The 14,648-nt window shown below is 39.1% G+C and overlaps 1 protein-coding gene across 2 annotated transcripts in view; it reads left to right on the top strand.

Moving 5' to 3' along the window:
• The window catches only part of DCC (DCC netrin 1 receptor), a 1,153,179-nt gene that overhangs the window by 798,472 nt on the left and 340,059 nt on the right, over window positions 1-14,648 (top strand). For both annotated transcript variants that reach the window (XM_078060292.1, XM_078060291.1), the window contains exon 8: window positions 1-157. In XM_078060292.1, coding sequence (XP_077916418.1) covers window positions 1-157 — 157 coding nt within the window. The remainder of the gene's footprint in view (window positions 158-14,648) is intronic.

The following is a 14,648-nucleotide window of genomic DNA, read 5'->3' as shown; positions in this document are numbered from 1 at the left end:
CTATCCCAAGCTCCAGTGTCCTCCCTTCCGCTCCCAGAGATGTGGTCCCTGTGTTGGTTTCCAGTCGGTTTGTCCGTCTCAGCTGGCGCCCACCTGCAGAAGCAAAAGGGAACATTCAAACCTTCACGGTCTTTTTCTCCAGAGAAGGTGACAACAGGTAGGTGCTACCAGTACCTAATGCACCATCTCTTTAGATGTATACTGTGGCATAAAGGCAACTGCAGGAGATCTTGAGCAGGGACTTTGGAGACCATGTGGAATCTCAGCTCTGCCCATCACTGATCAGTATGCAGAGATAATATACCTCCATGGTCTGTGTGTGTTTTTTTAAAGTGGGATTGTTTAAAGCATCAAATAAAGTCATTTATAGGATTTATAGGAAACTTCCTTGAAAAAAGACAAGCATGTGAATATATAATAACCAGGGTTTTTTTTTTTATTTCCTTGATTTTCAAAGTGATGAACAGAAAACAGAATTAGGCTGTATATTAACAGAACAGGATATGAAAGAACCACAGTGGCCAGGTTGTAATCCCAACTCTGTCATTGACTTCATGTGATCTCAAGAAAACCACATAATTTCTCTGAGCCTGACTTTACTGTATAATAAAGAGTGAATAATAATACTTAGCTCTCAAAGTTTTTGTTAGGATTAAATTAGGTTGCATATGTAAAGGCCATACAGGAGTATCTAATATTTGGTAGAAATTATTATTTCTCTCTTTTTTAAAGGTTTTATTTATTTATTATTTGAGAGAGAGAGAGAGAGAGAGAGAGAGGAGGACCAGAGGAAGAGGGAGAGAGAGAATCTTAAGCAGACTCCATGCTAAGTGTGGAACCTGATGCAGGGCTAGGTATCACGATCCTGAGATCGTGACCTGAGCCAAAATCAAGAGTCTGACACTTAACCAACTGAGCCACTCAGACACCCCATGTTGTTCCTCTTTTCACTTGCCACTTGTAGGCAAATGTGTTCTGTATATGTCTGGTTTCAAGATTACAATCTATTATTGTTCATAATTTTTCTCAACACTTTCTCCTTGAAATGTTTCATGATTTTAAGACTTTGAAGTTTGATTTGTAAGTCTAATTTGATATTGGGTAAATTCCAATTTCTTCTATAAGAATAAATTGTGGGGGCACCTGGGTGGCACAGTCAATTAGACATCTGAGCCTTGGTTTCAGCTCAGGTTGTGATCTCAGGGTTATGAGATGGAGCCCCACATCAGGCTCCATGCTCAGCTGAGTCTGCATTTTAGATGTGCCATAACAGAAGGGTTTTTCATATAGTATCTAGTTTGCCATATCATTTGAAATGGCATTTTGAAATATTTATTTGAATGCCTATATGGCTGGTATCATTATTATATATCATTAGTTATTGACAGTTGAGCAAGTACATTTGAATATAAACATGTTCGGGTTTGGGAAATTTTATTTAAGATTAAAGCATAGAGGCCACTGGGTAGCTCAGTTGGTTAAGTGTTTCCCTTCAGCTCAGATCATGATCCCAGGGTCCTGGGATCGAACCCCACATCAGGCTCTCTGCTCAGTGGGAGCCTGCTTCTCCCTCTCCCTGCTGCTGCCCCTGCTTGTGCTCTCTCTCTCTCTCTCTCTGTCAAATTAATAAATAAATAAATAAATAAATAAATAAATAAATAAAATCTTGAAAAAAAAGATTAAAGCATAAAACCACTCTGTAAACATTTCACTTAGAAGGAATCAGACACCCAAACTAATATTACTAATATGTTAACTAACTGAAATTTAAATAAAAACTTAAAAAAAAAGAAGGAATCAGAAAAGCAAGGAAGCTTTCTTAATAGACCTTTCCATTTTATTCCTTGGGCATTTTTTTTACTTTCTCTCCTCCTCATCAACATTTGGGTTTTCTGTATTGCCAATTAAAGGCAGCCAAAGAGATCAACATGTAAAAGCTCAATTTGCTTCAGAGAAACACTGTGTTTCCAAATCCCAAAATTCTGTAGAGAACAACACCTATTTACAAATGTACTCTGCAAACCTACTGTGCCTCTCACATAAGGATGGAATGTCATCATTATGTTCCTCAAGAGATGAGGATTTTGGTAGGGCAACTGGGATCTACATAAATGTTGGTCTGTTGATTTGGCTGAATCCTGAGATCCATATCTTTTCTTCCATATTAAACCTCCTCCTATATAGAACCAGTCTAAAATGGACCCCCATTGGTAGGCAGAGTATTCTGGGATGAGGCAGCTTCTTCCTTCATCCTTGAATGCAGACTGCATTCACTTTCTGTAAAGTTTACCAGCCAAGGGAAATGTAACCTGTTTGATACACCTACAAAGATGTTATATTTTGGGGGTTGGTGGCAGCATGGGAGAAGTTGAGAGGGAGAGTGAAAAGAAAGCAACAGAGAGAAGTAGAAGGAAAGACAGAGAAAAATGGCAAGTGCCCTAGTGGGACCCACTTGTTCATTGAGCTGAGTTCAAACGAATCCTGGCTTTCACCGTTCGTTCTTCTGTAGAAGAATGAAATAGATGGCTGTCACGAGTAATCCTGTGCCAACTGAGGTACCAGTAGAAAGTGTGTGGGGAGAAGCCAGGATTCAAGTGTGAGGCTTAGTCTATTCTCTCCAGTGTGTGAGTGCTCTAAACTCATAGCGATCTTTAGGAGCCCCTCAGGATTCAAAAGGGACAATATAGCTTGGACTGGCCAGAGTGGTGTTTAGTGCAGTATGATAATCGGAAGGAACAGTACAACTTTGTTCATGCTGTGTCTCAAAATGATTTCCTTTCTAGTCCACAGCAATAAAGTATATCATTTTTAAGTTTCTCTTTTCTTTCATAATTTGACCTGACTTTAAAATGAAAGAAATAAACATAATACACGTAGAGCCTATGTTCCCTAAGATCACTCATTACCACAAAGAAGTAGGCATTCATTTTAGTCTCATCTGCAGCTCTTTAACTCTGTGACCTTACGATGAGCCTGGCAGTCTTTGAATCTCAGTGTGTGCAGCTAAGAAAACTGGAGGTAATAATTCTTGCCCAATTGTCTTCATGTAGCCATATGGATTTCCTGGAGCCACCTTAAATTTACCCTGCCCCAAACCATACTCACTATCTTCTCCTTAAATATATTTTCCTCTCTTTTCTTGGTATATGTTAGTACCTTCCATCCTGTCGACCAAACAAAAAACCCAAGTCATATTTTACTCCTCCTGGCCTCTTGGCTCTGCTATTAGTATTCTGTCCTGTCAAGTCTACCTCAGCCACAGCTCAGCAATGCCCCCTTTATTCTATCATCTCCATCATCACTGATCTGATCTCTGACAATAGCTTCTTGCCTTCTAATCCATCCTCCTCACCATCTCTAGTTATCTTTCTGAAATACAGTTAGGATCACTCACTCTACTGCGAAAAAAATGTGAATGTTCTTAAATTTAAATATGATAAAATTTCTATATAAAGACATGCACATAATAACTTACAAAGTCTTTTGAATGGAAGTCTATATCCAATCTATACATAGGTAGAGTGTGGTTCCTATAACCTATAATGGTTAAACATATGTCACTTAAGTAAGTCTAAATGGCTGGATTTGAAAATGGTGCTGCTGTTTATCATCTGTGTGACTTTGTGCATTTAGTTATGTGAAAGACGGGAATAAGATCTCTCGGTATGATGGCTAGAGGGAAGATGCATTATACCTCTCTGAATTGCTATGAGAACTAATTGAAGGAATTGAAGCAAAGCATCCAGGGAAGTCATTGCATATAGGCAGTATGGAGAGGCTCAGAATAGTGTGAACTCAGAGACAATATGGGAAAGAGGCTGAAAATAAGGCTCAAAGATGGTAATCATCATCATCATCATCATCATCTGACTTACCTACCCAATGTGTCTTTCAGCATATAATATGTCTCCTAAATTTCTATAAAAAACTGCCCATACTCTTAACAAGTATGGCCAAACTTTCACTTATGCACTGGATTTCATCCTTTTTTAAACAAAAGAACAAAACTTCAGCTATTCCTTCTCTCCCCTCATTATAAAATTTTTCCATTCTGGTGGATCCTGTTCATCAACATACAAACATGCAGTTGTATTTTCCATCTCAACAAATTTTCCCTCAATCTTCTCCCTCCTCTACCACTCCGTTCTGTATTCCCTTATATAGCAAATTCCCTTGAGTTGTCTAACTTCACCCCAATACCTTACCTCGTATCTTTTTTTTAATTTTTTATTGTTATGTTAATCACCATACATTACATCATTAGTTTTTGATGTAGTGTTCCATGATTCATTGTTTGTGCATAACACCCAGTGCTCCCTGCAGAATGTGTCCTCTTTAATACCCATCACCAGGCTAACCCATCCTCCCACCCCCCTCCCCTCTAGAACCCTCAGTTTGTTTTTCAGAGTCCATCGTCTCTCATGGTTCATCTCCCCCTCCAATTTCCCCCCCTTCATTCTTCCCCTCCTGCTATCTTCTTCTTTACCTTACCTCGTATTTCAGTCATGATTCTATCCCTAATATTTCAAGCAACTGCTCTTATCTAGGTTCACCAGTGACTTCCATGTTGCTAAACTCAATAGTCAATTCTCAGTCCTCACATTACTTGGGCAATAAGCAAATTTTGTCATATTTGATCACTTCCCCTTTTGTGACACTCATCATTCCCTTGGGTTCTATTACACACACTTTCCTGGTTCTACTCTAATCCCTCTGGCCACTCATTTTTAGCTTCTACTTTTTACTCCAAATCTCCCTGACCTGTGAATATTGGATTGCCCCAGGGCTCAGGCTTTGAAGATCTCTTTTTATCCAGTTTGTGACTTTATATTTTGTCAGTATGCTGATGTCTTCCAAATTTGTATCTCTGGTCTTGACATTTTACCTGTAGTCCTGAATCATATATCCAAATTCTGCCTTGGTTTCTTAACTTTTGATTTCTTATGAGTATCTACAATGTATCAACAAAACCAAATACCTGTTTTCCTTCATCCCCCCTCCAAATACTTTATTATTACAGAGATTACCCTATCTCAGTGAAATCTACATATTTCTCATTACTCAGGCCAAAATCCTTGGAATAATTGTTAATTCTTTTCTTTTTCTTATATTGTATAACCAAAAACATCATCAAGTCTTAGCAGCAATATCAAAATACATCCTGAATCCAGGAAGCAATATAATACTTGGTATTTGTTATAAAATAATACTAAAGACTTTCAGTTTTGAACTGAGTGACGGGAATAAAGTGGTTCATCGTATCATTCTGTCTAGTTTTGTGTTGCTTAAAATTTTCCATGATAAAAAAATAAAGCCAAATAAAGAAATAAAAATAAAACATATACTGAATCTTACCGCTTCTTACCCCTTTTTATTACCATCAAGTGTCATCTGAACTATTGCAATAACCTCTCAAGGCGGTTCCCTCACAGCAGCAGGAATAAATCTTTTAAAACATACCTTAGATCCTGTTATCCTTCTGCTTCAAAACCTTCCAATGACTTTCTATCTCATTCAGAGACCAAGCAGATACCCTTCCTGATCTGGTCCCTTGTCACCTTCCTAGACTCATCACTTATTCTTAACGTTTACCTATTTGCTCACTTCTCTCCAGTCTCACTGGCTTCGTTGCGTTTCCTAAATATACCAAGAATCCTCCTCCCTCAAGTTTTTGCACTTGCTGATCAGCCTGTTAGAATGTTCCTCCCCTTGGGGCGCCTGGGTGGCTCAGTCATTAAGCGTCTGCCTTCGGCTCAGGTCACGATCCCAGCGTCCTGGGATCGAGCCCCGCATCGGGCTCCCTGCTCCGGCGGGAAGCCTGCTTCTCCCTCTCCCACTCCTCCTGCTTGTGTTCCCTCTCTCGCTGTGTCTCTCTCTGTCAAATAAATAAATAAAATCTTTAAAAAAAAAAAAAAAAGAATGTTCCTCCCCTTGACATCCATGTGGATCCTTGGATTGCACTGAGTCTTTGATGAAGTGGCACCTTCTTCTGGATGTCTTATCTGACCAATACCCATTCCCTATGCCCTTTTTCATTCATATTTTTTTCCACAGCTTTATCACCTTGTACTTAGTATTTCCTGAATCCCCTTTCTTGATGCCAGAATATAAGCTTCATGTGGGCAGGGCTGTTCTTATCTCCTTTATTCCCTGAGCTATTCTTAGTACCTAGAGCAATATGGAACCCATAATAAACACTCACAAAATATTTGTTGAATTGAAGCTCGAACTGCAATGTCAACTACTATGTGAATCTCCCCACAATCCTCCAGCTCATAAATCATCAATTTTTCCCTTATAATTTGATTACTATTATATTATTCCTACCTTTTGTCCAGTTTTGTGTTTGAGTACATGCATGTTTCTCTTCCTGATGACGGAAACTAGGTCTTATTTATAATTCCATACCCACGTGTCTAGTATCATGACTTCTGTAGACACTTACTGATTGGAACTAGTTGGATAAAGGTGGCAGAGAGACAGATGTGGTATTCTTAATAGATAGTTCCTTAATTAATAAAACAAATTGTGTTACTGAGGAGGATGAATAAGTTAACTGAAGTTCAATAAAAAAATTTTTTAATTGAGAAAAAATGAAAGTTGATTTTGAAATTTGATTCCAATATCCCTGTTCATTTTCTCACTCTCAACTAGAGCAAATATATGCTATATGTCTCTGAGCGGTTAGCTGTGATGCTTATTTGCTCATATAGGTTTATTTAGCTCCTTAACACAATAGCTTTTTAAAAGGTGGTGGATTTAACATTTGCCTCAGACTAGTAATGACTTTGTCAGGCAAATTACTCTAGCTCAGATTATCATTAATCTGTCTGACTGGTTAATGGTGTCAATAATGCAAGTGCCATAGTTAACAGCTTTTTTTTTTTTTTTTTTTATTCAGCCCCTTGGGTGCTTTCATTTCATAAGTCAGGAAACGGGACAAATTACAGAACCTGAAAGCCAGGATTCACAGAGATGCAGTTCCTTCACAAATATCCAGCTATCCCCTCCTTGTACCTAAAAATCATTGAATTGAAAGTGATCTTTGGAATCATAGTACAACTTTCTGCTACTTAAACATTTAGAAACTGATACTCAGGGCAGGAGTAAGTCTCATGCTGAAGGCCACTGAGTAAGCATTCATGGTGAGAGCATTTATTGAACACTTACTGTGCCAGATGCCAGGCTAAGCATCTCTTACATAAATTATCTTATTTCATCCCCACAACAAAACATTATCCACATGAGGCTTAAAGAAGACATTGTCATCTCTGCTATACAGCTAGTAAGTGGTAGAACCGGGATATAATGCAGGCCTGATTCCAAAGCAGGTGTTCTCAATCACTACACCAACTTGCTCCTAACATAGTTAGTGGATTAACCTGGAAGAGAATCAGGCTTTCTTGATATTTTCAGAATTATGACATAAATTTCTTCTACAGGCTTCTTTCCAGCAATTTTCTGACTTAACGGCTAAGTTGATTTGCATCATTTATTTACCAGTTATAGACAGAGTAGCAGATTTTTTGTGTATGTATAGAACATTGTATTTCCCATTCCATAATCTAAAGTTACTTATGGAGTGTGACACAGTGTAGCCAAAAGCTTAGGGTAATGTGACTATGGAATTCAACTGTATGTGTTTCAATCCTGGCTTGGAACTTAACTAGCTGTGTGGCCCTTATGTGGGATAGATTCCTCATGTGGAATAATAATCATAACTGACATGTAAGGCTATGACGACTTCAAAAATTGTTAGTGCCTAAAACATTTGCTTATTGCCTGGTGCTCCAAAAGCACTCAGTTCTTGTCAGCCAGAGCTATGTGCAAATGATTGTGTGTATTAGAAATGAAAAGCAATGAAATACAGATGTTTCCCAATTTATATTCAGAGAGGACTTTATCACTTTTTAAATGTTAGCCCATTTGATCCTCAGAAAAGGCAGGTATGATAATTTCCATTTTATGGATCAGCACGCATCACTCTGTTCAGAAAATCTGAAAAAACACTGCTTAAGAAACTACACAACTAGTAAATATTAGAAGAAAGATTTAAATGCAAAGTTTCTAGTCCAGTGATCTTTTCAGTGTACCATACAAAGTAAAAGATATTCCCTAAAAGAGGTACATATAAAGTACTGTGGGAGTTCAGATGAGAGAATTAAAACACTTTCATGAGCATCGTTCAATTTAATCCTCACAATAACCCTGTGAGGTAGGCAGATAAGGGACTGGTATCTTCATTTTGCAAATGAAGCAGGGAAGGCTCCAAGATAGCCCCTGACTTGCTCAAGGTCACACCCCTATTCTGTGGCAGGACAAAAGCTGGACTGGGTCTTCCAACTTGCAGCCCTGTATGCGTTACATTGCTTTATGCTGCCTCAGAAAACCTCTGCTCACTGCTCAGGATTAGAGGGCCACCTTTGCATGATTGACATGGAGGATTCACTTTAGAATTCATCGTGCATTACATTTTCAACATGGTGTTTACATCTTCTTTTCCCGCTCTTCAGAGCTGAGGCTGTGCAGCTGATGAAGCTCGTTATGAAGGGAGGGTGTTGTGAAGGAAAGAGAACAAGACTCAGAATCCAAAGCTCCACATTCTGGTCCTGGCTTACAGCCTGGCAAAGTTAGCCCCCCTTTTACTCTGCTTCTCTGTAAAAATGTAAAGCCCTGTCCTTTCTACCTCAAAATGTCCTTAGATCATTGAGTAAGAGAATAGTGATTTAATTCTTCCAATGGGCTTAATGTATACTGAAAAATAAAACATGCCCTCTATAAATGCCATATACAAATGAATGACCCATTATTCACTTGTGAGTTGACTATGTGTCCGGCTCTGTACTGGGAATAATAGAGAAGTCAACAGTCTCTTTGGAGGCAGTTTAATAATGTCGGGAGGATCATTCTACTGAAGAATATATAACTACACACTGAATTAAGAGCTCTAAAGGAAAGGAATGTGCCTCTGTGAGAGAAGACATGTGTGCATAGTGTCTATGTGATAATCAGGTCTGTATTTTGAAAAGACAGCTGTAGCTGCAGAGTGGAAGTTAAACCCATGTGGTCAGCCCAGTGGATGCAGGGAAGCCACCTAGGCTATTGCAGAAGTCCAGGCGAGAAATGACGGTGGGTCAGACTAAGGCTGGATCAGTAGAGATGGAGCAGGAGAAACATAATATTCTAGAGATATTTAGGAAGCAAAATTGATAGGAGTAGCTGACAGATTGGCAGCCATGGTGAGACAACGGATGTTTACAAGGATAGTTCCTAGTTTTCTGGCTTATTTAAATGGAGGGATGCTAGGGTAACTCACTGACATTAGGATGCTGGAAAAGACCCAGGCTTGAGAATGAAGATCATAAATTCAGCTTCAGACATGTTTTTTTACATACATTCAAGTGGGAATGTCAAGTGGGGACTTCAGAATAAGGAACCTGGCTGGAGCTCAGAGAAGTTTGGGCCAGAAATATGTTAAATATCAGGAATTTGTCAGCATATGTATGATAACTACAGCTTTTAAAGAAGAAAATGGATCATCCTCCCTCCCCGCCCCCCCAAAAAAAATAAAACCAAGAAGAGGACCCAGAACTGAGTCATATTTATTAAGGGACAGAGGCTGAAACTAAACAAAATTAATGATTTGAAACAAAAAGCTTTTTTTCCATGAGAAGATAGTTTTTTAATGTTTTATTGCAGTAGCTATTTGTTATGTAACTAGTCTCTTGAATGTATACTAGATGCTGAAACAGAGATTATATTAAAATAAAATTTTTTAAAGTCTGTCCCTCAGACTATGCTTTTTAACAATTCAAGAAAAAAAAGGAACTTACAGGCAAAATTTAGTCAAAATACCTCTGACCAACTAGATGATCTCCATTTCCCTATGCTTTATCTGGTGGCAAGTCACCTCTGAACCCACTTTTCCTTCAAGATAGCTCTTGATTTCAGACTCTGGCTCTGGGGTAATAAAGAGTGTAGCATTGGGTAGCTGTTACTGCTGTCATTTTGAGCCTTATTCTAGTAGACACCATATTTCAGTTTTGAAATCTTATCATTGTACCATTCTTGTCACTGAAGAAATAAAAGTGAAAGTGGAGTGGATAAAAAGGGGATGCTAAACATCTTTCCGTTAAAAGTAACATAATTCCTTCCCTATAAAGCACCATTAATGTAACTCACTCCCCCCCGCCTTGAAGCAACTAATTAGGTGTTTGATACCTCAAGACAGCATTTGTTGCTCACCTCACAAGTGTAACTAAATGTTAACACCCTGGTGCACTTGGGCAAGACAATATGTGTTTACTTAAAATGTATACTAGAGACATGTTGTTACAAATGATCCAGTAAGAAACAGTATCATGCTTACTCTTTAAAAGTCTCCTTACTTCTGAAATGTAAATTACAGAAGCGCTAAATTCAGTTACACACACACACACACACACACACACACACAATTTTCTGTTCCCAACAAAGAATATTAGACTAGAAAGGCTCCTTTGAGTAGATCCCACTCTGTTTTCAAATAATGAAAACAAAATCCAGGAAGCTGAAGTGATATGCCAAAGGTCACCCAAATAAGTTGGGATAGAAAAATGGAATCACAAATGTTGGCGAGGATGTGGAGAAAGGGGAACCCTCTTACACCGTTGGTGGGAATGCAAGCTGGTACAGCCACTCTAGAAAAAGTCTGGAGGTTCCTCAAAAAGTTGAAAATAGAGCTACTGTATGACCCAGCAATTGCACTACTGGGTATTTACCCCAAAGATACAAATGTAGTGATCCAAAGGGTCACATGCACCCCAATGTTCATAGCAGCAATGTCCCTAATAGCCAGACTGTGGAAGGAGCCAAGATGTCCTTCAACAGATGAATGGATAAAGAAGATGTGGTTCCTATATACAATGGAATATTACTCAGCCATCAGAAAGGATGAATACCCACCATTTCACCGACATGGATGGAACTGGAGGGGATTATGCTAAGTGAAATAAGTCAAGCAGAGAAAGACAATTACCATATAGTTTCACTCATATGTAGAACATAAGGAATAACACAGAGGACCATAGGGGAAGGGAGGGAAAATTGAATGGGAAGAAATCAGAGAGGGAGACAAACGATGAAAGACTCTGGACTCCAGGAAACAAACTGAGGGTTTCAGAAGGAAGGGGGAGTGGGGGAATGGGGTAGCTGGGTGATGGGCATTAAGGAGGGCACATGTTGTGGTGAGCACTGGGTGTTATACACAACTAATAAATCGTTGAAAACTACATCAAAAACTAATGATGTTGGCTAACTGAACATAATAATAAAAAAAGAAATTAAAAAAAAGAAAGAAAGAAAAATGGAATCAGATCCAGCTCTCTAAATGTTTTGGAGATCACACTATGTGGAGATGTTATGCAATTATTCTATTAACATTTTTACATTTATTTATGTATTCATTTAAAAATTTGTGAGCACCAACAACATAGCCATTTTTATATTCACTGGGCGTATATGCTGAGTGCCAACAAAATGTGAATTGAATATGGCTTCTCTTCTGAAGTAATTCACAACTGAGTTAAAGACAGACATGCCTATTAATACAATGTGATATGTGCTATAATAGATCTATAAACCAAGAGCAGCAAAACCATGAAAGAAAGACTAATGCTGCTGGAATCACAGGACATGATAGTAGGAAAGCTCAAGTCAAGAGATTTTATTTGAATTGGCTTGGAAGAATGAACAAGCTTTTGCCAAACTGAGAAGGAACTGTGAGTCAGGAGAAGGTAACTCCAGGATAATTGAAGCAAAACAAAACTAAACCAAACTAATAAAAGGCAGAATGGCAGCAGACTGAGAAGCAGAGATGGATATGGTGTTGCAGGGCAGAGTTGATCATTGTAGATGAGTGTGAAAGGTTTCGGCCACATCTTGAAGGTCTTTGGATCTTGTCACAAGGAGTTGAGATGTATTAACCATAGAATGACAAGCAGCACAAAATTTCGGGCATGCAGTTGACAGATTACAGATGTTGGGAGAGTATCTCCATCAATAGAAGAAAGAACTGGGAAGACCAATGACAAAAAAAAAAACAAAATGGAGAAGCTATTATTATAATACAGTACACTGTAAGTACAAATCAGAGCATAGGAGAATATAACCTAACCAGAGTTAGGTCTTAATGCGAAGTGTACAAGGGTGCATTCTATGCTACCATCTTGGACTTCATGCCTCAAAATGTATCAGCATCTAAGACTTCACTATCTGATCTCAGAAAAGCAGCAGCATTGTCTTTATTAGGTGAAAGAGTGTGGAGTGTGCTTTTATTTATTTTTTAAGATTTTATTTATTTATTTTAGAGAGAGAGAGGAAGAGAGCAGGGGGAGGGGTAAAGGGGGAGGGAGAGGGACCAGCAGACTCCATGCTGACCACTGAGCCCAACTCCGGGCTCAATCTCATGACCCTGAGATCATGACCTGAGCTAAAACCCAGAGTCAGACACTTAACTGAATGAGCCATCCAGGTGCCCCAAGAGTATGCTTTTAAAACATAGCTGTTATTGTCTAAAAAACCTCCACCAGGTGACCTAAAGCACCTAAAACTAGAGTTTACAAGAAAGAAATTTCTCCTAGTTGTGAACTCTTCTTGGTCTCCATGTAGAGGTCAAAGAAGGCAAGTTGCCTACAGTTATTTTCAGCCAGCAGGAGGAGACAGACTTTTTATATTTATATTCTTTGTGAATTTTCAATGGATGAAGTTATAGTGAATGGATTCTAGAAAGCACAGGTGCCTTGTTCCTTTTACTTCAGCCAACTAATCTTGAACCTGCCCAAGCCCCACACTACCAACTCAGAGTCAAGGGAACAGAAGTGAAGTCATGAAGCTTTGTCTGACAATGTATCTGATGCCACACGGGGCGCCTGGGTGGCTCAGTCGTTAAGCGTCTGCCTTCGGCTCAGGTCATAATCCCAGGGTCCTGGGATCAAGCCCCGCATCGGGCTCCCTGCTCCGTGGGAAGCCTGCTTCTCCCTCTCCCCCTGCTTGTGTTCCTGCTCTCGCTATCTCTCTCTCTGTCAAATAAATAAATAAAATCTTAAAAAAAAAAAATGTATATATATATATATATATATGTGTGTGTGTGTATATATATATATAAGCTGATGCCACAGACCATGACTCTGAGCTCTGTGGATTGGAAGGCAATTATGTCTTCGGAGTCCTAGGAGAGAACCTCACCCAGAGACAGCTGGTCTGGGCCCCTGATGCTTTTCTAGGGGTAGTTGGTGCAGTGACAGGCAGAACACCCCAACAGAATAATTAGGCAAATTCCTAACAGCAACTGGTCTCTGTTCTTCAGCACCTAGTGTGTTTATCTGCCCATTGACAGAAGAGAATGGACCAGAGTGCACAGAGGGAAAATCCTAATTACCAGCTGGTCCAAGTGGAGGCTCTGGAGAGTGTAACCACTTCAGGTGGCTGCCATTGGCTTATTGGGAGACCAGAGAAACACAGAGTAATAAATTGCCCTTCCAAACTCAGGTTTTACTTACTTGTTGGGAAATGGTTTGTGTTTAATTTTGCAACGACTACAGCATGGAAGGAATGATCAAAAGCCCCCTGTCAAACTTTGGGGCTTGAACTGAACAAATCTGTGAAGGACGACAGGCAGGAAATGCCAGTTTCCCGGAATGCATTTGTATGCCTTCAGCAGCTTGAAGACCCCCCTCGTAGGACCCGAGGAAGCACCAGAGCAGCCTGGCAACAAAGCCCAGGCACTAGCCGTGTGGACATCACATTTCACAGGGCTGTTCAGCTATGCTGTGGAATGCAAGGAACACCGCTCCTTCTCAGTTTGCTGTCAGTGAAGCCTCCACCTTTGAAAGATATTACTATTTTCGTTATCAGAACTTATTCAATACCTCTAGTTATGACCACTTTTAAAATTTAACTTGTCTTGGAAAACAAAATTAATCTATAATTAAAATATAAAATTAAATATAAAAATACATAAAATTAAATATAAAAAAAAGTGTTTTGTTTTATTTTGTTTGAGGGGAGTAAAGGGGGAGCAGGCCCATAGAGCTCAATGAAATCTATTTATGTATTTTTTTCTTTATGACTATACCTCTTATTAATTTCTCTCCTCAAATTCCTCGTTCTAAACAGTTTGTGGAAATGTCCTCTTCTTGGACTCAAGAGTGCTTATTTCTTATGAGGTCATGGTGGTATTTTGTTATAATAATAAAAATAACAGCAGTAACTACCACGTGTATGAGACTCCATGTTGACTCCCAGGCAACCTGCCTCCTGCCTCATGTGGTTTACGTACAGCATCTCTTTTAGTTTTTAAGAAACTTGATTAGGTAAACATTTTCATGGCACCAATCAGCACCTGAGGAATCAGGCTCAGATAAATTAATAAGAAAATCAAAACAACAATCTCAGACTTAAAAATGCTGAATCCACTTCACAGGGTCCAAAGCATTTTGATGCAACCTCACTTTGATAAGATGAGCAGATTTCTGAAAAGTGGCACATAAATTTGAAATGTTTAGATTAAATCATTGTTTTAAGCCACTAAGAGCCTACGCTGAAGAAGCGTGATCAATCCAGGGCAGTACCAGCATGTGATAAGAGTAGAGGTGTGGAGTTGTGTTGAA

Source organism: Halichoerus grypus, chromosome 13 (genome assembly GCF_964656455.1).
Source record: "Halichoerus grypus chromosome 13, mHalGry1.hap1.1, whole genome shotgun sequence".
NCBI classification, from domain to species: domain Eukaryota; kingdom Metazoa; phylum Chordata; class Mammalia; order Carnivora; family Phocidae; genus Halichoerus; species Halichoerus grypus.
This window is presented reverse-complemented; position numbering and strand designations above follow the sequence as displayed.